This window comes from Vicia villosa, linkage group LG5 (assembly GCF_029867415.1).
Source record: "Vicia villosa cultivar HV-30 ecotype Madison, WI linkage group LG5, Vvil1.0, whole genome shotgun sequence".
NCBI classification, from domain to species: Eukaryota; Viridiplantae; Streptophyta; class Magnoliopsida; order Fabales; family Fabaceae; genus Vicia; species Vicia villosa.
Window position 1 is genome coordinate 29841809 of NC_081184.1, and position 24208 is coordinate 29866016.

The 24208-nt window shown below is 33.5% G+C and overlaps 2 protein-coding genes across 2 annotated transcripts; both read right to left on the reverse strand.

Moving 5' to 3' along the window:
• Positions 1–518: 518 nt before the first annotated feature.
• On the reverse strand, positions 519–1780 carry LOC131604441 (F-box/kelch-repeat protein At1g74510-like). Its single transcript, XM_058876878.1, has one exon. The coding sequence runs from the start codon at positions 1778–1780 to the stop codon at positions 578–580; it is 1203 nt and encodes a 400-aa protein (XP_058732861.1). The 3' UTR covers positions 519–577.
• Positions 1781–8594: 6814 nt separating this feature from the next.
• LOC131604442 (uncharacterized) lies at positions 8595–9701 on the reverse strand. Its single transcript, XM_058876879.1, has 2 exons — positions 8994–9701; positions 8595–8906 (listed from the first exon to the last, which is right to left on the reverse strand). Exons 1-2 carry the CDS (start codon positions 9699–9701, stop codon positions 8595–8597), a joined length of 1020 nt encoding a protein of 339 aa, XP_058732862.1.
• Between the last annotated feature and the right edge of the window lie 14507 nt (positions 9702–24208).

Sequence of the window (24208 nt, forward strand, 5' to 3'; positions counted from 1 at the left end):
ATTAACAAGGTTTGCTTCTTCTCTCTTTAGTTTCTTCATTTTATTCCTACCAAATTTTTCTTTTTTTTTTTCTCTAATTTTATATATATATATATATATATATATATATATATATATATATATATATATATATATATATATATATATATATATATATATATATATATATATATATATAACATTTCTTATAACACTAAAATGCTCAATTAATTAATGTTTTATTAAATTTAAAATAATAGAGACATTAATTTACAAGCAATATCACTGAGCAGGTCAAGAAATAAACTTTCTCATAAACTAAAATTCAATAAAATATTTTAAATAAAACTAGAAAAAAATATAAAAAATTAAAATACTAATCATTATTCTTGTAACATTTGTTATCACTTTGCAAAATATGAAAAGCTTATTAGATTTTATATCAAACATTTAACCAGATAAAAATCTTCAACAATCCATTATTACAACTAGCTACATATTTTTCCACCACCTCCACCAATAGAAAATTGAAATTAAAACATCAATATAGAATAAAAATAACATAAATTCAATATTACAAAAGTAACACTAAAAAACATCAACATCCCATCACAGTACAATTATGAACAAAACTCCTTGTATTCTTTGTCGCAAGCTGGTTCCACTGTGGTGCGTTGTCATCTGGGACCCAAGCATTAATTTCCAGTATGCCTCCCCCATGAAGACTACGACCTCCAAGAAATACTAGTTGATCTCCACATGCCCGAAAGGCTAGTCCCCAACCATTCATTGAATGGGCGTTCTCGGGAAATCCTCCAATAGTAACCCATGAATTATTTCCTTTAACATACTTCTTTACTTCCTGTCGTGCATAATCAGCGGCATACAATACATTTTTTACAACAGCAATCAAAGGAGGTGAACCTGAAGAGGGAGGTGTCTCAAACACCCCATTTCGTATTGGGAACATGTTAGGTATTTCACGCCATTCATTTGTCGTCATATCAAACTCCTCACCGCATGTAAGTTGTGTTATTTTGTCAGCTGCGATTCCACCCACAACATAAAATTTTCCATCCATAAATACACCTGAACACATTTTTCTTGCTTTATTCATGTTTGGAAGGGCTTCCCATTTTCCGGTTTCTGAGTTATAGAGCTCAGCAGAGCTTAAGATATTGCCACGCGGATCACAACCACCCGCTAATATGGCAATTCCTCCAAGGCTGGCAGAACCAAACAAGCATCTGGGAGTATTCAACATTTTTCCAACGGACCATGTATTTGTTAGAAGACTATACTTATAGATTTTAGGAGCCATTAATTCCTTACCAAAAACTAAAAGCTCGGTACCAATAGCTAATGACTCCTTATCAGATAACATAAAGCATTCATCGCAAATTAATTTAGGTAACCGCATCCATCGACCACGATTTGGGTCAAATGCCTCCCATTGAAGAACTTCACAACAGAAATAAACCCAATGTTCTATTATTCCCATTTTTCTCCTAAGTTGATAAAGTTCCCCAGTTCGAATTAGTGATCGAAAACTCGTGTTTAATGCAGCAATTGATCCATAATCAGACCTTGACATTTGAAGGAGACATTGAATTGATATATCCCGACCAAGATGTTGAATAAGAAAACTCGAATCAGGAGCCTCACTAGCATGTCGTTTACCATTGTTATTTCCTTTTGAATGAGACGGGAAAATAACACTGTTTTGCTTGCCCTCTTCTTGATTATTTTGCTCTTCCTTTTCCTTATAATCTTCCCCTTGGTCTTCTATATTTGTAGACATCGCTAGTGTTTTTTTCTATATTTGGTTAACTTTTCTTACTTGAAGATCAATCAAGTGATGATAATAAAAAACAAAGTATTTATCTTTCTTAAATAATTTTGGCATCAAATTTACATGATCTGCACAGAAATATAAAAATATGTCTAAATATATCAAATGGATTGAAAAACTTTTTGAACAATTTTCATCAACTAACTTATTTATTTAACACACATGGTAATGAATATCCATGGTAATGAATATCCAATTGTCCTTACCATCTTACCAAAAATGATAATAAAACATAAATATTTGTTATTGTAAAGAATTTTAATCTTCATTATCAAATATTTGTAGGTTACCATAGGGAAAAAGTTCAAATATAAGAGCGAGGAGTTTTTGAGAATTAACCGGATAAATAAATTTAGTCTAAATGATGAATTTCATACCCAATTGAATAGCTACAACATTTATCCATCATAAAAGTTGTTTGAGTTAACATAAATCTCATTCACCTTTTTCTACACAATTATCTATACTCAATTAAGAAAATTTGATGACCAAGTAAAAAACACAAAAACACATATAAAAAACTCAAAATAAAATGGGAGAACAAGAAGAAAAACTTACAATTCTGAAAGAACTAAGAAGTAAAATGGAAAACTTAGTTCTCTATCTACAATTTCTCTTATCTTCAAAGTGTATATAGTCTCTCAATAGTATTATCTGTATGAGAGATCATGTCATTTATATGTCAATAGTGTTGTTTATATAGTGTAAAAAATTACACAAAATAGCAAAAAATTTGCATCCGCCCGTGGTATACGTAAACTACGTAGCACAAACTCAATATTTGGGGTTATCTGCGTGAAGTCACGCCTGTTACTTGTTCAACACACATTGTGATCTTAGGTCATTGTATATCAATTCTTTATTTTTATTTTTTAAAAATTTACATTATATTTTGTTTTTTCTTGATTTATCACCTCGTCTTCCCATTCACTTTATTTCATATTAGTTGTCTTTTTTTTGTCTTAGTTATAAGTTTGTTTTATTTTTTGTTAATCCACCGTAATTAGGGTCTCTAATCTTCAATAAGTGTTTTAAGTTATCCCACGGTTTAGACCCTTTATGAGTCTATAGTTCTCAAGACGAGGATGTGACATCCTTTTTTTTCATGAGTTGGGTTGTATATCAAATACTTTTTTTTAGTAACAACCGTGTTACCAACTCAGTCAATACTTTATTTTGAATTACTTTTCTTTGAATTTCAACAATTATTAAAATGAGTAAATATGAAGTTTATAACTTAATATATTTTGTGAAAAGTCGTTGTCTTCATTAAATTCAGCTTTAATTTTAATTTATATTTATTTTATGATACATCATATTTCTTTTTTTATGAATAGTTTATTGAAGATTTTTTGTTCGTTCATATTCTTTGTTTTAAGTTCATTTTAAAATATACAAAAAACAATAAAAAAAATTATTTTTTGTTAAAATCATTTTTATTTTTTCCTTAACACGATTATTAAATATATACTAATGTATTTCTTTAATAAAAGTATTGTTGATAAAACAATGATATATTGTACATGGAAAATGACCAGTAAAGATGAAACTTTTTTAAAATGATAATTCAAATGGAATGGCTGGAATAAAGAATTTATTTCAAAAATAAATTTGGGAAAATAATTTTTTATTAATTAATTAAAATAATATTAATAGTCATTGTATAAATGACCAGTGACAATTAAAACCATGTATTGTAAGGTTATAAAGCTAATTTTTTCTCACAAATTATTTGAATTTAAATTATTATTATTATTATAATTAAACTATACAAATTATGTTTTTTCAATTAAAATCTATTGAGTTGTAACCTATTGCAAAATTTGGCGTGAAAATGCATAACTCAAATGTAACGTATTTGTCATTCTTAGTTATATGCATGGCATTCAAAGCTCAAATTTATTATCTAGCATCTAAATAATGGTAGTTATCTAACTTTCTTATAATGGAAGCAAATATTATTGTTGATATCTTTATAAATGCAAATATATGTTTGTCAGCATCTTAAATTGTTTTCGTACGATACACGAGTTATACATTACTTTCAATTAATTACTAAGTTCTCTTCAACATGTTACTGAATTAAATGAGTTGTGCTACTTCAATTAAAGTTTAAATGAGAGATTAGACTTTGGTCTTCTATTTTTATTTTAATGTTTACATGAGAGATTAGACCTTTGGTCTTCTATTATTATTTTAAACTATATAACTTTTTGATTTTTTTATCAAGTGTTTTATTTTTATTTTTTAAGGTTATTAAAGATATTATGAGATGATAATTATTTAAATTGTTATGAAAATTATTTTCAGATTATTGGCTTTACTGTTGTAATTTTAATATTGTTGTATATTTTTGTTTTAATATTTTTTTGGTAATGTCTTAATTTTTTTAAAAAGTTGTTGATTAAGTGCTAAGTAGAATTTAAGTTTATATATTGTTTAAAGTGGAATTCTTTAAAGTAAATCCTAAAAATGACTCTTATCTTTACTTTAATATAAATGTTTTTTTTATAAATTTAATATTTACAATACTTAAATAAATACTATTTAACTGTAAAAACAGTGTAAACAATTTAAAAAAATTAGGATATAAAGATCTTATATAAATAGTCTAATCGTAAAAAAAAATGGTGTAACCAATTAAAAGATTGTGGTACAAATATTAGGCAACAATTGTACAAGTGTTTCCTAAACAAAAACTTAACTAAACTGAGATAGAAAGTTCAGGTCTAATCAACAGAAAACTGTTATAAGTGTATTTTAATCATGACCGTTTTGAGGGCGTGTAAAACGGGCTATCGCACAAAGTTTCAAATTTTTCAGAGTTAAAATATAGCTAAATAGAGTCTCATAAAATATCAGATAGATTAAATCATGAGTACATAGAACCTCTAATAATTTTTTATGGTTAAATTGCGGCTAATTTACATAGGGCTTCCAAAAACTTATTACGGCGATTTTAATTAAAATCACGATTTTAATTTAGTTTAAAAAATCGCGGCCTATTAACATATAACGTGTTATTTCATTTGTGTAAAAGTTTAAAAATTATAGCCTATAGGAATAGGAAACGATCACATATCCACACCTACAAATCTGTGGGCTAAAAGTTTAGGTTACGGTTTTTATAAATCTAACTACCGATTTCGTTATTTTCTAAACTAGTTTTTTTCAAGTGCATGCATTAATTCACACTACACTATTTTTTTCATTCATTGTTATTTTCATTTGTTGGATTTTGTTCCTAAGGTTTTTAACTTTTTTTCTTTTGTGTAATTTCATATTTTAGTGTAATTTTTTCAAATTTATCTTTTGATATTTTTTATTTGAATAAGATTAATTTAAATGTTGATTGTGGTCTTCGGATACCAACTTAATTAGATTGTTAAGTCGGTTATGCATTTTCACTCCAAATTTTGAAAAAAAAAATAAGAAAGACGGTTATGAATAAAATTATAATAAAATAGTATTTAATTACACGAGTTAAAAAATAAATATATGTTCATTGAAAAAGGAGCAGTAGATAAATATATTTTAAATAATTTTTTAAATTATAAATAATATAATGAATACATTATTTTTAAAATATATTTATATATATATATATATATATATATATATATATATATATATATATATATATATATAATGATATTTTTATATGACTTGTATGGTCAAACTTTACATTAAAGTAGCCCAACATTTTTTGAAATTAAATTAAAAATTAATATATTATATTTAAATAGTTTGTATAGCTTTATCATTAAAATTATATATCTTTATTGTGACAACTCAATAGTTTTTAATTGAAAAAACATAATTTGTATAGTTTAATTATAATAATAATTTAAATGCAAATAATTTGTGAAAAAAATTAGCTTTATATCCTTACAATACATGGTTTTGTGTCTTTGGTCATTTATACAATGACTATTAATATTAATTTAATTAATTAATAAAAATTTATTTTCCCAAATTTATTTTTGAAATAAATTCTTTATTCCAGCCATTCCATTTGAATTATCATTTTAAAAAAATTCATCTTTACTTATCATTTTTAAAGTACAATATATCATTAACCATTATTTTATCAACAATACTTTTATTAAAGAATATATTAATAAATATTTATTAACCGTATTAAGGAAAAAAAAGAAAAATAATTTCGACAAAAAATTAAATTTTTATTGTTTGTTTATATTCTAAAATGAACTTAAAACAAAAAATATGAAAGAACAAAAATTCATCAATAAACTTTTCATGAAAAAAGAAATATGATGTATCATACAATAAATATAAATTAAAATTAAAGCTGGATTTAAGGAGGACAACGTCTTTAAACCGTGGGATAACTTAAAACACTTATTGAAGATTAGAGACCCTAATTACGGTGGATTAGCAAAAAAACAAATCAAACTTATAATTAAGACAAAAAAGACAACTAATATGAAATAAAGTGAATGGAAAGATGTGGTGGAAAATCAAGAAAAAACAAAATATAATGTAAATTTTAAAAAAAATTGATATACAATGACCTAAGATCACAATGTGTGTTGAACAAGTAACAGGTTTGACTTCACACAGATAACCCCAAATATTGAGTCTGTGCTACGTAATTTACGTTTACCATGGGCGGATGCAAATTTTTGTTATTTTGTTTAATTTTTTACACTATATAACTAATATCATTGACATATAAATGACATGATCTCTCATACAGACAATACTAATGAGAGACTATATACACTTTGAAGATAAGAGAAATTGTAGATAGAGAACTAAGTTGTCAATTTTACTTTCACAATCATGCAAAGTGTACCGGTATAATTTTAGTGGACCTTGAGAATGAAGAGGTAGCCCATATTAGGTTATGAGGCCCCCCAATATAGCGACAAGAGGCCGCCCAGCACGGGACGATAGGTCACCTAAAACAAAGCCTTAGGTCGCCCATAATGTAGGCCATGAGACCGCTCAATTGGGCTTGGCCACACAAATTGAACCATTCAATCACCATATGTGACTGATGATGTGTCCAATCACTAACATGTTGTAGGAGTGAGTCAAAAGGGAAAATTGCTCCCGCATTACTTGAGGAAAAATAAGCCTCAAACTACTCCCATAAACTAGACTCGAATGTGGTGGACCGTTGGGTTATTGATATGTACAATTATATATATATATAGGGTATGGGATAATGTGACATTTCTCCATAATGTATGGGATTCAATTCATATCTCGATTGATACAAAAGAAAGATGTTAAGAATCTTTAGTATCATTTGTTACGTTTATCTATGGAGGAATTAAGTTTTGAGTGAAGTGGATTTTAGTAAGAATTTCACTAAGAATGTTTATCTCACCCAATGTTGTTTTCTTTCATTTACAAATGATCATGTGGCAGGTTAAGGAAAGAAGCAGGTTACTTCAAATTGGATATTTAATACCTTAGTTATTATTTCAATTTCTGTTGCACATTATATGTTTATGCATTAGGGCTGTGTTGTATTTTGGTATAATTATGGTGTATTTTGTACTATTTTGACGTGACCAGTAACAACATGATATTACCTCATATTGTTATTCTAGACATGTAGCATGGGATATTACGTTTTCTAAATTAGTTTTCTTCAAGTGCATGCATTAATTCAAGTGCATGCATTTATTCACACTACACTATTTTTTTCATTCATTGTTATTTTCATTTGTTGGATTTTGTTCCTAAGGTTTTTAACTTTTTTTTCTTTTGTGTAATTTCATATTTTAGTGTAATTTTTTCAAATTTATCTTTTAATATTTTTTATTTGAACAAGTTTAATTTGATTGTTGATTGTAGTCTTCGGATACCAACTTAATTAGATTGTTAAGTGGGTTATACATTTTCACTCCAAATTTTGCAAAAAAAAATAAAAAAACACGGTTTTGAATAAAATTATAATAGAATATCATTTAATTACACGATTTAAAAAATAAATATATGTTCATTGGAAAAGGTGTAGTAGAAAAAATATTTTAAACAATTTTTTTAAATTATAAATAATATAATGAATACATTATTTTTAAAATATATTTAAATATACAATAATATTTTTATATGACTTGTATGGTCAAACTTTACATTAAGGTAGCCCAACATTTTTTGAAATTAAATTAAAAATTAATATATTATATTTAAATAGTTTGTATAGCTTTATCATCAAAATTATATATCTTTATTGTTACAACTCAATAGGTTTTAATTGAAAAAACATAATTTGTTTAGTTTAATTATAATCATAAAAATTTAAATTCAAATAATTTGTGAAAAAAATTAGCTTTATATATATTAATTTAATACATGGTTTTAAGTGTCTTTGGTCATTTATACAATGACTATTAATATTAATTTAATTAATTAATAAAAAATTATTTTCCCAAATTTATTTTTGAAATAAATTCTTTATTCCAGCATTCCATTTGAATTATCGTTAAAAAAATGTTCATCTTTACTTGTCATTTACTTGTCATCTTTACAAGCAGGGTCTAAAGGCCATATAAGTGAAACCTATTTACATTAGGAGATTAACTATATGCTCTCTATAAGTGGGTTTCATCCACCCTCTATATACAATAGCATCCTTTATTTTGCTAATAACACTATCATGGTCTCTATAAGCTCTCATATTACCAAAAATCTTGTTGTTTCTATACATCCAAATGCCATATATCACTTCAGTAATCACAGCTTTTAGCAGTCCCATTTTTCTTCCTTTTCCTTTGGTCTTTCTCTAGATCCAATCAAAATCCATGCTCCTAGTATCCCTGATGTCCATCCAGTTCATGATAGAATGCCATATTCCCACTGTATGGGGACAATTGAACATCAAGTGATCAATACATTCATATTTCTCTTCACACAATTCACAAGTTTGTTGCTGCAGAATGTCTATCTTATGCAATCTCTGTTTGGTAGGCAGTCTGTTTTGGATTGCTAGCCATAAAATCACTTTTGCTCTAGGTCTAGCTATATTATGGCTCATCAAATGATACCAATCCACCCTAGTAGCCTCCTCCATAAGCGCATTATACACCTTCATCATCTGAAAAGTTCCATAAGATTTCATACAATTCCATACTTACTGGATGTTAACAATATATTTCTTGCTATCAATAATATGCTTTAGAACCCAGGTATATCTATTAGTATGCAAATCAGTCATGAAGTCTCTAGCTTTCCCTGCCCAGATAAAAGTCCTACAAATGGAATCCACCTTCTTTATAACAGCTTTAGGGAGAGGAAGACAATGCATCATATATTGGGCTATAGCTACAATAATGCTTTTCACAAGCTGGATCCTGCCAACAATGCTAAGAAGATTAGCAGACCAATGCCTAATTATACTTACAATCTTATCAGTAAGAGGAAAATACTGATGAATGCTGAGCTTTGTACTAGCCAAAGGGATGCCTAGATATCTAATAGGAAACTGGCCTTCAGAAAATCCAGTATGCAGCAACACTTTCTTCTTAGTTTCACTGTCCATCCCTCCAAAGAATGCCTTGCATTTCTTTGGGTTGACTATGAAACCTGTGGTTTCAAAGAAAGAATTAAAGGCATCAAGAAGAATCTCAATTAAGTGATCCCCTCTACTAAAGAGCAAAACATCATCTGCAAATGAAAGGTGAGTAATATTCAACTTTTTACACTTGCTATGAAATTTGAATTCAGGATTCTTAGACATCTTGGTTAGCGCTCTGTTCATGTATTCCATCATAATCACAAAGAGTAAAGGGGAGATTGGTTCTCCTTGTCTAATACCTCTTTTAGCTTCCAAAATCTCAGTGTAATCCCCATTAACATTGAATCTGTAATTGACAGTAGTCGTGCCCAGCATGGTTGTAACGCCCGGAAAATAAGCATATAGTTGATTTGGACGTTTGTGACATTTATTGGAATTTTACCGTTTTTGGAGTCGTTTCAGTCGGTATTAGTTCAGGATGGCGGACTAATATTTAATTGAAGGTTTTCATATTTTTGGTACTGGAAATATCATTAAGGTAATATTCCGCGTTTTGGGGCGTTTGAACGATATTTGAGCGTAGGGGCATTTTGGTCATTTCCGCGAGGAAGATATTTTCTTTATAAAGAAAACAAGAAGAGAAAGAAAAGAAGAGAAAGAAGAGAAAGAAAGAGAAGAGAGAAAGAAGAAGAGGAAAAGAAGGAAAAAGTGTAGATTGGTGGATTCTCGACCGATTCGAGTTCCGATCGTTGCTATAGCAAGGTAAGGGGGTGAATCTAATTTATCTTGGATGTATGATTCTTATAGTCTTGTTCTTGTTCTTGTTCTTGTTTGTGTTCTTGTTCTCCTTGTTCCAATTTCCACAATTTTCTTATGTGATCTTTGTTTGATCTAAGTTTGTTTGAGAATGATTGTATGATGAATAAATGATATCCTTGTTGTGTTGTGGTGATTGATCATGTTTGTTTTCCTTTTCTATGGCTTGATTGAGTTTGTATAAAAAGTTAGGTTTTGGGATAGATTGGTGAATTAACCATGAAAAGTGTGATAATAGGTTGTTTCTACGGTTTGTATGTGTTGTATTGGTGTTGTAATGATGTTTTGGAGTGGTTTTGGTGGGTATAAGGGGGCTAGAACTGTTCTGGTTCGTTCTGGTTTTTTCTGGGTTTACGCAGGTCCGCTGAGCGGAGGTGGGTCCGCTGAGCGGAGGTCCTGTTGCAGAAAATTCTCTGCCAAGGTCCGCTGAGCGGAGCTGAAGCGGATGACAGCTTTTTCTGTTTTTCCAAAACTTTGAAACTTCGTAACTCTTGAACCGTAACTCCGATTTTGTCGCCGTTCGAAGCGTTGGAAAGCTAACGCAATGAACTATATTATTATCTAATTAAATGATTCATAGGATGTAGTATCCTATCATCTTTATTAGGATTTAGTGATAGAACTATGTAGGGTTAATTTATGAAGTATGTTTATACTATCCAAACTTTGGAACCTTGTAACTTTTGATCCGTAGCTCCGTTTCGTACGCCGTTCGAAGTATTAGGAAGCTAGTTGGATGTTCTATATGATAGTATAGGCTTGGTTAGCTTGTTGTTAATTGGTTATGAGGGTTGTTGATGAAAACACATAATTGTTTATATACGCAATATGATTGGTAAATAATCATAGTGCTTGGTTGCAATTGTTGATGTAGGATGTAGTAGTGGTTGGTTGATTTTCATAAATGGTTTTGTGAACTAGTGCATGATAAATCATGATGATGTGTTGTGTGATTAATTATCGATAACATGAGATCATGTTCATATGTGTTATGTATTAATGAATGTTCATTCTTGATATGTGACGATGTTTGGTTGTTTGTTGTTAACATGATGTGTGGCCTTATGGCAAGTAATTGTTGTTATGAGAATGATGTATTGATGGAGTTGTGGGCCAATGTCCAATATTAATTTGATGTGATGCAATTATGCGATCATTTATGCCGATGTGGCTAGTATGTTTTGACGGTGAATGTGTGCTGTGTGCTTATTAATGCCTGTGTGGTAATTATGGTGTGATGTAATTGATAACGATGTTATTAATTGGTGATGTATCCTTTTGGATAGAATATAAACGATGTAACGTGAGTGTATGATCGTGTTATATTGTTGATGATGTTGTTGTCGTGTAATAGAGTCTTATATTTGCACAGCATAACATTTCAATACGTTAATGGCGGAATGCTGTTAACAGATGGCCTGCGGGCACGGTTACCAGTAGGGGCTTAATGCTCGGTAATGGAATGAGCCTTATTGGCAAGAGGTCATCAGTGGGAGCTGCGTGCTCGATGACGACAGCGTGCGCGCTTGGTTACCAGTAGGGGCTTAATGCTCGGTAATGGAATGAGCCTTATTGGCAAGAGGTCATCAGTGGGAGCTGCGTGCTCGATGACGACAGCCTGCGGGCTTCCTGAGTGGAATAAAGTCCCAGCATAATGCTCGGCAGGTGTATTTGTCATAATGACAAGGAGGAGTTTTACTCCGGATTTGGTACCACATGCATATGCATAGTTGAGTCTCATTCATCATCGTCTGTCTTTATAGTTATGTTATCATTCATGTGTCACATTACTTATATATGGATTGTGGTTGAATGAATGAATTACCTTGTGGTATGATTCTTGATGTTACTTGTTGGCATTACTATAATTGTCATGCTTTCATTATGAATTATATTCTCACCCTTCTGCTGATTTGATGCTTGAGTGGCATCCTGCAGATTAGCCGCTTTGGGAGTCTTTTGGAAGAGGTAGTTCTCCAGTTGGTCTTGTCGGTCGCTCTGATATGTAACACTGGGTAGTCGGGAGTCTGTTGTTATTTATTTGTATATGACTCTTCTGAACATGTATATATGATAACGTGCCATTGTGTATTGTAAACACTTTATTTTGGAAAACTCCTCTTTGAGAGTGAGAACTATACGTATATATTTATGTTCATATCTTCCGTGTGTTATGTATCATTTTATTGGCAGGTGTGTATGCTTTTGGCATCGCTGATGTCCGTTTGTTTTTCTAGGTGTTTGATTGGTTACTTAGTGTAACATCCTAATTGTGTTGTATGAAATTTTAATACTCTGATATTTTCTTGCCTAAATGCTTTGGGTAGAATTGGGGTGTTACATTAGTGGTATCAGAGCAGGTCGGTCTGTCCGGCCAGTGTTGTCTAACGTTGTTTATTTCCTCAGTATGTGATAAGTGTGTGGAGCACTGTCAGTACTTGTTGTGCCTCTAGTCAGTTGTGTGCAGGAATGGTTTGAAGCTAAGTGGGGGAGAAGATATGCTTCTCGGATATGTTTCAGTTGCAAGATGTTAGTATGCTACTGAGGGCAGCAGTACTAGTGTTGTTGGACTTTGTTGTTTTCTGAAGTGAAGGCGACTTGGACTTAAGACTTCGGTTGTTAATCAAGTTGGAGTGTCACGGAGTAGATGTTGGTTAATTCTAAAGAATGGAATTTAGAGAGTTGTGATGCTCTAGCGCTACTGATGGACTATGAAGTTGTTGTTTGAGTAGCCTTGTGTGAGTTGACGTTGTTAGAAACGTTTTGGAACTCGAGTGAGAATTAAGAGTATGAAGAGTTGAGTAGGATCTCGGGAATTTTATTCTTAAGATTTGTTAGAAGTGTTTTGGTACGTAGCTGCAAGATGTCGGGTTGGCTGGTTCAGATGATCTTGAGAGATTTGTGAATTATGGAATCATAGTGCTTCTGTGCTATGAGCAAAAGTTGGAAAAGAATATTATTAATGTTGGTACTGATAGTTTATACTCTATTATGATTGTCGGCTACCTATTGACAAATTGAGGACTTGATCACCCTTAATCTCTTGTTGATAGTAGACGGAATCGTATTGGACGTGATAGGCTTATCTGACTAGTTTGATAATATTGGAAGTGAATGAGTCGGTGCAAGGTGGTACGACGTGGTTTATGTTGTCAAGGACTTTGGATGTCCTTGAGAAAGAGCAATTGTGGGAATTGCGGATAGTTGTGCATTTGTATAAGTGTTTCTTGAAGGTTTAATTGATTCATCGTTGAAAAGAGGAATTTTGTCTTGGAGTTCTATTTTGACGGATTTAGTTCCTAGAACTATTGTTGTGTCGAGGGTTCCGTATCGGATGCCAACTTCTTAGTTGAAAGAGTTGAGGAGTCAACTTAAGGATTCTCTTGAGGAGAGGTTTGTTCGTTCGAGCGTGTTGTCGTAGGGTGCACGTGTTTTGTTGGTTAAGAAGGAAGGTTCTACGAGGCTTTGTGTCGATTTTAGACAATTGAGAAAAGTGACAATTAAGGAAAAGTATCCACTTTCGAGGATTGATATTTTGATGGATCGGGTTGGTTTGAGCTTGTTTGTTTTGCAAGTTAAGATTTTTGAAAGGATTTATCTGTCACAAGATTTAGAGTTGGCAGTTGTTATTTCTGTTTGGGAAATTTGAAGGCACTAATTATTCGGATCGAGATTTGTGTGTGTAAGTGACTACAAGAGTTTGAAGCATTCATTTGATCAGAACGAGTTGAATATGAGAACCATTGCATACGTCTATGTGGATGATTCGAGTATTGTGAGTGTTGAAACAGTTGTGAGATTTGAGTTTGGTTCGTAAAGAGACTTCTTCAAGTGTTGAGCTTTATATGTGGAAGCTTACTTATGGTATTCTTGATGAGATTAGAAAAGGTCAGAAATCGGATTTGAATGGGTTGATAAGATGACATTTATTAGTCAAAGGTAAAGATGGTGATCTTCAGATTGATAAGAGCAATGTCATGGGATGTCATGATCAAGGTTGTATTCCTAATGTTCGGATTTGAAAAGAGGACTTTGGATGAAGTGCGTCATAGTAATTTGAGTATTCATCCTGATGCTACTAAGATGTATCAAGATTTGAGAAGGTCATTTTTAGTGGCAAAGTAATGAAGAAGGATATGAAGGGATTTGTTTATTTGTGTTTGACTTGTCAGGAGTCGTCTGGTTTCATGTAACTGTTATCCATTCCTGAGTAGAAGTGGAATAGCATTTCTATGGATTTTGTTTCTGGTTTGCCGAGGACGTCGAGTAATTGTGAGGCGATTTGGGTCATTGTGGATATATTGACGAAATCTGCTTACGTTATTTCGATAAGAATGGATTAACCGATGGAAGTACTGGCGAGTGGTATGTTGATAAAATTGTTTGTTGGTTTGTTTGTTTGCATGGTGTTTCGAAGGGTATTGTTTAGATTGAGATCCGAGATTTATTTCCGAAAATTTTGAGAAGGTTCGCAAAGTACTTTGGATACGAAGTTGCGTTTGAGTTTGGCGTATCATCCTCAAACGGATGGTCAGACTGAGAGGACGGTTTGGTCACTTAAGGATCTATGAGGGCTTGTGTTGTGAAACAAGGATGTGTTTGGATTAGCTTTTTGCCTTTGATTGGATAATTCAAAGACTTTTGTCTGGTGTGCAAGTTGACACAGCATATTAAGAGGTTGAGTATGTTAAGAGAGAACAATGAGTTTCTGGTGAATACTAGAAGGAGTTGGAAGTTGGTTATGTAATTGGTAAATCTGTTTGTTGTGGGAAATCAGAGTGCGCATCGGAAACGTGAAATGACGCGGTTCGTATGTGTATGAATTGTTAGAGTTCAAATTATGGACAGTGGATGTGGTAGGAATTATAAGACCACCAGATGTTTTGGTTACATGTTCGACTGCTATGTCTTGGCACGGTTATTTGGATGTTGTGTGACCGGGTTGTTGTCTGTGTCTTGATTATTTCTTGTGTTTTGGTGTTAGTCGATGAGTGCATTGTATGGGCATTGCATCTCGTTGCCATTGTTGTGTTTTGGTTGTTTTGCTTTTAGCTAGAGTGGTTCGTTGTTTGGCGCTGATTGTGTCGTTGCTTTCGTGGCTTGATAGTTGGTTAGTCGGAGGCGATAGCGTATCCAAGTTTGTTTGTGTTTGGGATATTTCCGAGGACGGAAATCTTCTAAGTGGGGGAGAGTTGTAACGCCCGGAAAATAAGTATATAGTTGATTTGGACGTTTGTGACATTTATTGGAATTTTACCGTTTTTGGAGTCGTTTCAGTCGGTATTAGTTCAGGATGGCGGACTAATATTTAATTGAAGGTTTTCATATTTTTGGTACTGGAAATATCATTAAGGTAATATTCCGCGTTTTGGGGCGTTTGAACGATATTTGAGCGTAGGGGCATTTTGGTCATTTCCGCGAGGAAGATATTTTCTTTATAAAGAAAACAAGAAGAGAAAGAAAAGAAGAGAAAGAAGAGAAAGAAAGAGAAGAGAGAAAGAAGAAGAGGAAAAGAAGGAAAAAGTGTAGATTGGTGGATTCTCGACCGATTCGAGTTCCGATCGTTGCTATAGCAAGGTAAGGGGGTGAATCTAATTTATCTTGGATGTATGATTCTTATAGTCTTGTTCTTGTTCTTGTTCTTGTTTGTGTTCTTGTTCTCCTTGTTCCAATTTCCACAATTTTCTTATGTGATCTTTGTTTGATCTAAGTTTGTTTGAGAATGATTGTATGATGAATAAATGATATCCTTGTTGTGTTGTGGTGATTGATCATGTTTGTTTTCCTTTTCTATGGCTTGATTGAGTTTGTATAAAAAGTTAGGTTTTGGGATAGATTGGTGAATTAACCATGAAAAGTGTGATAATAGGTTGTTTCTACGGTTTGTATGTGTTGTATTGGTGTTGTAATGATGTTTTGGAGTGGTTTTGGTGGGTATAAGGGGGCTAGAACTGTTCTGGTTCGTTCTGGTTTTTTCTGGGTTTACGCAGGTCCGCTGAGCGGAGGTGGGTCCGCTGAGCGGAGGTCCTGTTGCAGAAAATTCTCTGCCAAGGTCCGCTGAGCGGAGCTGAAGCGGATGACAGCTTTTTCTGTTTTTCCAAAACTTTGAAACTTCGTAACTCTTGAACCGTAACTCCGATTTTGTCGCCGTTCGAAGCGTTGGAAAGCTAACGCAATGAACTATATTATTATCTAATTAAATGATTCATAGGATGTAGTATCCTATCATCTTTATTAGGATTTAGTGATAGAACTATGTAGGGTTAATTTATGAAGTATGTTTATACTATCCAAACTTTGGAACCTTGTAACTTTTGATCCGTAGCTCCGTTTCGTACGCCGTTCGAAGTATTAGGAAGCTAGTTGGATGTTCTATATGATAGTATAGGCTTGGTTAGCTTGTTGTTAATTGGTTATGAGGGTTGTTGATGAAAACACATAATTGTTTATATACGCAATATGATTGGTAAATAATCATAGTGCTTGGTTGCAATTGTTGATGTAGGATGTAGTAGTGGTTGGTTGATTTTCATAAATGGTTTTGTGAACTAGTGCATGATAAATCATGATGATGTGTTGTGTGATTAATTATCGATAACATGAGATCATGTTCATATGTGTTATGTATTAATGAATGTTCATTCTTGATATGTGACGATGTTTGGTTGTTTGTTGTTAACATGATGTGTGGCCTTATGGCAAGTAATTGTTGTTATGAGAATGATGTATTGATGGAGTTGTGGGCCAATGTCCAATATTAATTTGATGTGATGCAATTATGCGATCATTTATGCCGATGTGGCTAGTATGTTTTGACGGTGAATGTGTGCTGTGTGCTTATTAATGCCTGTGTGGTAATTATGGTGTGATGTAATTGATAACGATGTTATTAATTGGTGATGTATCCTTTTGGATAGAATATAAACGATGTAACGTGAGTGTATGATCGTGTTATATTGTTGATGATGTTGTTGTCGTGTAATAGAGTCTTATATTTGCACAGCATAACATTTCAATACGTTAATGGCGGAATGCTGTTAACAGATGGCCTGCGGGCACGGTTACCAGTAGGGGCTTAATGCTCGGTAATGGAATGAGCCTTATTGGCAAGAGGTCATCAGTGGGAGCTGCGTGCTCGATGACGACAGCGTGCGCGCTTGGTTACCAGTAGGGGCTTAATGCTCGGTAATGGAATGAGCCTTATTGGCAAGAGGTCATCAGTGGGAGCTGCGTGCTCGATGACGACAGCCTGCGGGCTTCCTGAGTGGAATAAAGTCCCAGCATAATGCTCGGCAGGTGTATTTGTCATAATGACAAGGAGGAGTTTTACTCCGGATTTGGTACCACATGCATATGCATAGTTGAGTCTCATTCATCATCGTCTGTCTTTATAGTTATGTTATCATTCATGTGTCACATTACTTATATATGGATTGTGGTTGAATGAATGAATTACCTTGTGGTATGATTCTTGATGTTACTTGTTGGCATTACTATAATTGTCATGCTTTCATTATGAATTATATTCTCACCCTTCTGCTGATTTGATGCTTGAGTGGCATCCTGCAGATTAGCCGCTTTGGGAGTCTTTTGGAAGAGGTAGTTCTCCAGTTGGTCTTGTCGGTCGCTCTGATATGTAACACTGGGTAGTCGGGAGTCTGTTGTTATTTATTTGTATATGACTCTTCTGAACATGTATATATGATAACGTGCCATTGTGTATTGTAAACACTTTATTTTGGAAAACTCCTCTTTGAGAGTGAGAACTATACGTATATATTTATGTTCATATCTTCCGTGTGTTATGTATCATTTTATTGGCAGGTGTGTATGCTTTTGGCATCGCTGATGTCCGTTTGTTTTTCTAGGTGTTTGATTGGTTACTTAGTGTAACATCCTAATTGTGTTGTATGAAATTTTAATACTCTGATATTTTCTTGCCTAAATGCTTTGGGTAGAATTGGGGTGTTACAATGGTCCATTTGATAAATTTCTCAGGAACACCCAACTCTGCCATAACAGTATTCAAAGAGGACCAGTCCACCATATCATAAGTTTTTTGAAGATCTATCTGCAGCATACATCTAGGGGTACCTCCTCTCCTATTGTAGCCTTTCATCAATTCAAAAGCCAATAAAATATGATTGTGGATCACTTGTCCTTTCAGGAAGCAGCTTGGCTACGATGGATAACCTCATGCAGAATACTTCCCAGCCTATTAGTTAGGATTTTTGAGATTATTTTGTAAACAGTAGTACACCCTACAATTGGTCTATAATCCTTAACCTCATTGGCTTGGTCATGCTTAGGGATCAGTGTGACAACAGTACTGTTAAAAGCTCTAAAGAGCTTACCTTTAACAAAGAACTCTTGTATTGCAGCAATAACATCTTTTTTAACAATACTCCAACTGGATTTAAAAAATTTGGCACCATATCCATCAAGCCTTGGTGCTTTAAGATCCCCAATTCCCTTCAAGGCTTCCAAGATCTCATCCTCAGTAACATCTCTGGTCAAAAATTCTCTTTGACCAGGTGTTACTTGCTTCCCTCTCCTCATTGCCTCAATATCCACCATTTCAAATTTTCTGCTCTGGTCCCCATAAGCTTTTTATAGAAATTCATAACCTCATCCTTGATACCTTCCTGGTCAGTAACAATACTCCCATCTACTTTCTTTAGCATATTAATACTTTTACTCTTATGCTTAGCCTTCATAGTAGCATGAAAATAAGCATTATTTTCACCACTCATTCTCAGCCAGTTGATTTTGGATTTCTATAGCAGCATTTTTTCCTCTAAATCCCGAAGCTTGATCAGATCTTCAAAACACTGTTTCACCCTTCTAATTTTATTATTATCCGTCTTGTTGAGGCTTAAGTCTATCTGGGCTTGCTCCAAGTCTCTCCTTGCTTTCACCATATTCTGCTTCATGCTTGACATGCACTTACTGAGGTCCTTAAGGTGAGGTTTAAGTCTCTGCAGCTTCCTCCACAAGATGAACATAGGACTGCCATCCAAGGGTTCATTCCAGCTTTTCTTGACTACCTCCTCATAACCTGTTAAGTCTATAACACAGTTATAGAACTTAAATCTTCTATTTTTGACCATTTTCTGAGTATCATTAACCACCTGCAAGAGAGCATGGTCAGACACACTAGGAGCCAGGATTCTCAGGTTCATATCATTGTACTTCTTAAACCATTCCACATTACCAATGAATCTATCTATCCTGGAATAGATAGTGTCATTTGTATGTCTATTGCACCAAGTATAGTAGTCCCCACAGCCATCCATTTCAATGAGCCCTGTATGTGTCATCATGTCTTGCAAATCAACATATTTTGAATCAGTGACCATTCTCCCCCCCAATCCTATCCTGAGCCCTCAGGACATTGTTAAAATCTCCCATAAGGCACCAAGGATCCTGGACATTAGGTCTCATATTAGCAATATCATTCCATAGAATTTTCCTATGTCCAAGTTGATTCTTCCTATAGATAGCAGTGAGCCAGAATTTGAAAGTCCCTTTTGTATCATATATTCCACAGTGGAGGTATTGATCAGAGCTCTGAATCACTTTCACATCAACAATATCATCATTCCAAGAAATCCAAATTTTCCCATTGTCATGGTTAAGGTAATTGTCCACATAGCTATCATACAAACAAAGTTTCTCTCTAATCAGCTTGGCTTTACCTATCTTAACTCTTGTTTCAATAAGAATTAAAATATCAGGCTTTAATTGCTTGAGACGGGAACTAATCTCTTTAATTTTGCCTGACTTATTTAGTCCCCTCACATTCCAAGAGACTAACATGGCCCTCTATCTAAGGTCACTATGAGGTCATTCAAAACTCCTAGTGCCTCAAAGCCATTAATACAATTAGTATCAGAATTTGATCCAGTCAGAATTCACTTACCTCTATCTTTTATTGTTGATTTGGCCTCTATCCATGCTGCATCATCAGTTCCTTTCTCTGGTTGCTTAGGCTCAATTCCTTTCTCTGGTTGCTTTGGCTCCTCTTCAGATGTTGTGCCCTGTATAGAACTACTTGGTGCAGACTCAGGAGGTTTTCCTTTAGGCACCCATTGCTTCTTGTAATACGGTGAACTGACTTTATTATTTTATAAAGCAACAATGTTGCGGTGCGCAAGAGTCGCCACCGACTTTTATTTTATCCAATTAGGAAAGGTATAAAAGAACAGGAAAGACCTTCTTTGAAAAGAGATTGAGTTCGGGGGGTAGGTTACGAAAAGGGAAGGTGTAAGCACCCTTTTCATCCGTAGTTATCTACGGGCTCTTAGTTGCTTAGCTCACTTTGTTTGTTTGAAATGTTTGAAAAATGTCGTGTGTGTTTAGAAAAACAATTTAATTTTGAGAATGTCTGAAAAGACAAATGTTAGAAAACATGGTGTGAAAAGCGTTTGATTTGAATTGTTGTGAGCAAGCACTTAAGAGTTCCTACCCTAAGTTCGTAAGGTCTTTCCTATTCATTAAGACTTTCCTTGGGCGATAGTACTATCCATACCATTTGAGGGTAGGTAGTCCTATACGTTGGATGTACGGGTCATCGAAGGGTCATCGAGTCGTCATAGGGACTATCCATACCATAAAGAGGGTAGGAAGTCCTATGAGATATGAATAGTCATAAAGGCAACCAGTAGAGATACCTTAGCAATCCGAAGGGACTATCATCATTTATCGAAGGCAACTCAAGGGACGAGATCATTTCATCGTAGGCAACTCGAAGGGACTATGATCTTTATTCCGAATGGTCAATGATGATTTTGAATCGTAGGCAGCATGTGCTAAGGTATCCCTACGCTTTGAGGGACTTGACTATTATTTTCCGAAAGGCAACCAAGAGGGGAAACCCTAAAGGTGAGTGTGTGAACAGTAAAGAGGAGTGTGTTATGTTCTGATATTTAGTCTTGAAGGTTAGTGATCTAACGGTTAATTTTAGTCTTTCCATGCAATCCTATTAGCCATACATCTAAGCAGTTAATATTGCAGAAAATTAAAAGTGCGGAAAGTAAAAAAAGCTGAAAAGAAAGAGTTCCTACGCTATTACAAAAAAACCCATGCGACCTATACATCGATTTCTAATATTTAAATATAATGAAATAATTTAAACAAATAAATACACGATCATACGACAATCAATGAGAGTTTGAGGTGAGACGAGAAGGATCGCGGGAGAAAGACAGAGTTTGAAAAAAAGATTTAGGTTAGTGATTAATTGAAACCTGGTTACCTAAATTAATTAAATCAAACCTAATTAATTGTCTAAATAAAAATTATATCGAAACCTAAAATTAAATATTTAATAATTAGCTTAATTTAAAAAACTTAACTAAACCTAATATCCTAAAATTAGTCTAACCTAATTCATTAAGTCAATTAAAAAATTAAATGACAAAATCAAATAAAAAAATAAATATTTTTGGTGTTTTTGTTGATTTTTATGACTATTAATTAATTTAAATAACAAAACTAATTTTAATAAGATTAATTAAATAAAACATTGATTAGTTTAGAACCCTAATATTAATCTATAGGTTTTTTTTTTTAATTAGCAAATAGGAGGTGATTAGTTAGTTAAATAAATTAGTAAAGAAATTAAAGAAGAAAAAAAACAAAGAACCATAAGGGCGCCAGAATCTGGTGCAGGTGGTCTGTGGGGGTTCACGGTAGAGTTGCGGCCTCAGAGTCCTTAGATCTGGTTTAAAGGAGATCCAATGGCTGATGATGTGAGAGTCTATCATGGACGTGCACTGATCTGAAGTGCTGGATCTGTATACAAACAAAACAATTAAGCAGTGTTTTAAAAACCGGACCGGTCATCGAACCTGTGAGGGTACTGGGTCACTGGTTTATCGGTCGAACCACTGGGTCACTGGTCGAACCGCACGACCAAACCGGATTAAACCGGATAACTCGGTTGAATAGACCTGTCATTATATAGGTATAAAACCGGTCGAACCAGATGATTCAGTCTTTAAAAAAATATAACTAGCTTTTAAATTTTTAAAAATATCATATCATAAATTCACAATTTCATAACTTAAATTCAAATTTTAAACAATGGTATCACACATAGGGCTGTATTTGGTCCATAGGATCCGAGAACCGGACCGGAAACCGGACCGGTGGAACCGGTCCATTGGACCGACCAAATGTTATTCGGCCCGGGAATGGGTAATTTTTTTATCCGATACTAAAATTGGATACTATATTGGATACTTATTGGATACTTTTGTCGGATACCCGAAGTAATGGTCTGATTCTGGTCCAAAAAATTGATCCATTACTATTTCGGTCTGGTCCGGATTTACCCGATACTATTTCGGTCCGGCTCTCGGGATAGCAAATACCCGGACCGAACCGGACCGAAAACAGCCCTAATCACACATAACAAAATAGTAAAAAATTACAAAGTCTAATTGCAAACAAAGTCTAATTACAACATAATCTAAACAAAGTCTAATTACAACATAATCTAATTGAATAGTTTATAACAAAATAACTCCAATATGTACCAAATTTAATTCAAAATAGGATCCTCCTAAAATGAAAATCAAATAAAATTCAATATGTTTATGCTATTTAAGAAAATTTATTAGCAAAGATAACAAATAGACAATAAAGTTTTTAATTTGTCACTAACGAAAAAAACTATGTGAGAATGCTATTTAAGTAATACACTACTAAATATATTAAAAAAAAGTTTAAAAGAAATGTTAAAAAAATGTTTAAAAAAAATTTAAAAAAAAAAAGTAAAAAAAAAAGTTTAAAAAAAAAACAAAAAAAAAAGCAATTAAACCACCGGTTTTTACCGGTTTTCACCGGTTCCCACCAATTTAAAGGCATACCCGATCCGACTATTAAACCAGACCGGTTACCTGGCCGGTTCCCGGTTCGACCGGTCCGACCGGCCGGTCCGGTCCGGTTTTTAAAACACTGCAATTAAGTGATAAAATAAGGAGTGTCGTGGAGGGGGCTCGAACCCACTCCTCTGAACTCATTGCAAAAACGCACGCGTTCACCAACTGGGCCGATTGCATTTCGTGATATTTGAACGCGCTCCGACGGTAATATAACGTTCCTAAACCCTGAAATGCAGAATCCGGCGAGACTTCATCTTCTCCGACGAGAAGACTTTTCGAAACCTGTGAAATCAAACGAAAAACTATGCGAAAAAAGCTCAGATATATCAAGAAACATGCTGCAAACTCAATGGACTCATTAGTTTTTCTGAAAACGGCCTATAGCTACGGTTCTAGAGCTTCATGATCTTGATGCCCTAGCCATGGAAGATCCTTGTTCCTGCGCTAAAGCTTGAAAACGATGAGTCTAAATCATCCCAAACATCATCATGAACGAGATTATATATGTCATATCAAACAACAATGCAAGAATTACAAGTTTAAGTTTGAGAAAGTATGCAAACCGGTGCAACCTTGGTGAGGAGAATTTGGCACGTTCTGAGCTTCACAAATGATTGGGACGGAATCCTGTATGCTCCAAAGAGATGATTCGATGCTTGGAACTGGTTGATAGTGGCTGTAGCGAAAAATCCTTCTTGCCCTAATTCTTTGAATTTTGTGAAAGCTTTGGAGAGTTCTTGGAGGCTTGTCCTTTTTGTGGCAGGGATCTCGTGGAGAGTGAGGCTGCAACTGCTATCTATATATATGAGATGCATTAGGGTTAAATCCTTTTGGAAAGAAAAGAATTGTATTCATTGAAAAAGATTTTTGTTTGAAAATATATGAAAACTTTCTATATCAAGCTCCAATCTATTTTCCAAGGTTTTTTTCACGTGTGATTGGGATTATGGAATGTATTTGGACATGTTTTTGTGAATAGAAATCTTTTACATGATTTGATTTTAATTTATATTGATTTTATTTGATTTATATTGATTTTAAATGAATAAAATCAAAATAAATGTAATAAAAATCAAAAAAAACTTATCAAATGGTTCTTGGGCTTTTAATAAGTTTGTATTTTCGTGGGTGATTGAAAAAATATGGCCCATTACTCAAAAGTGTGTATTTTGCTAA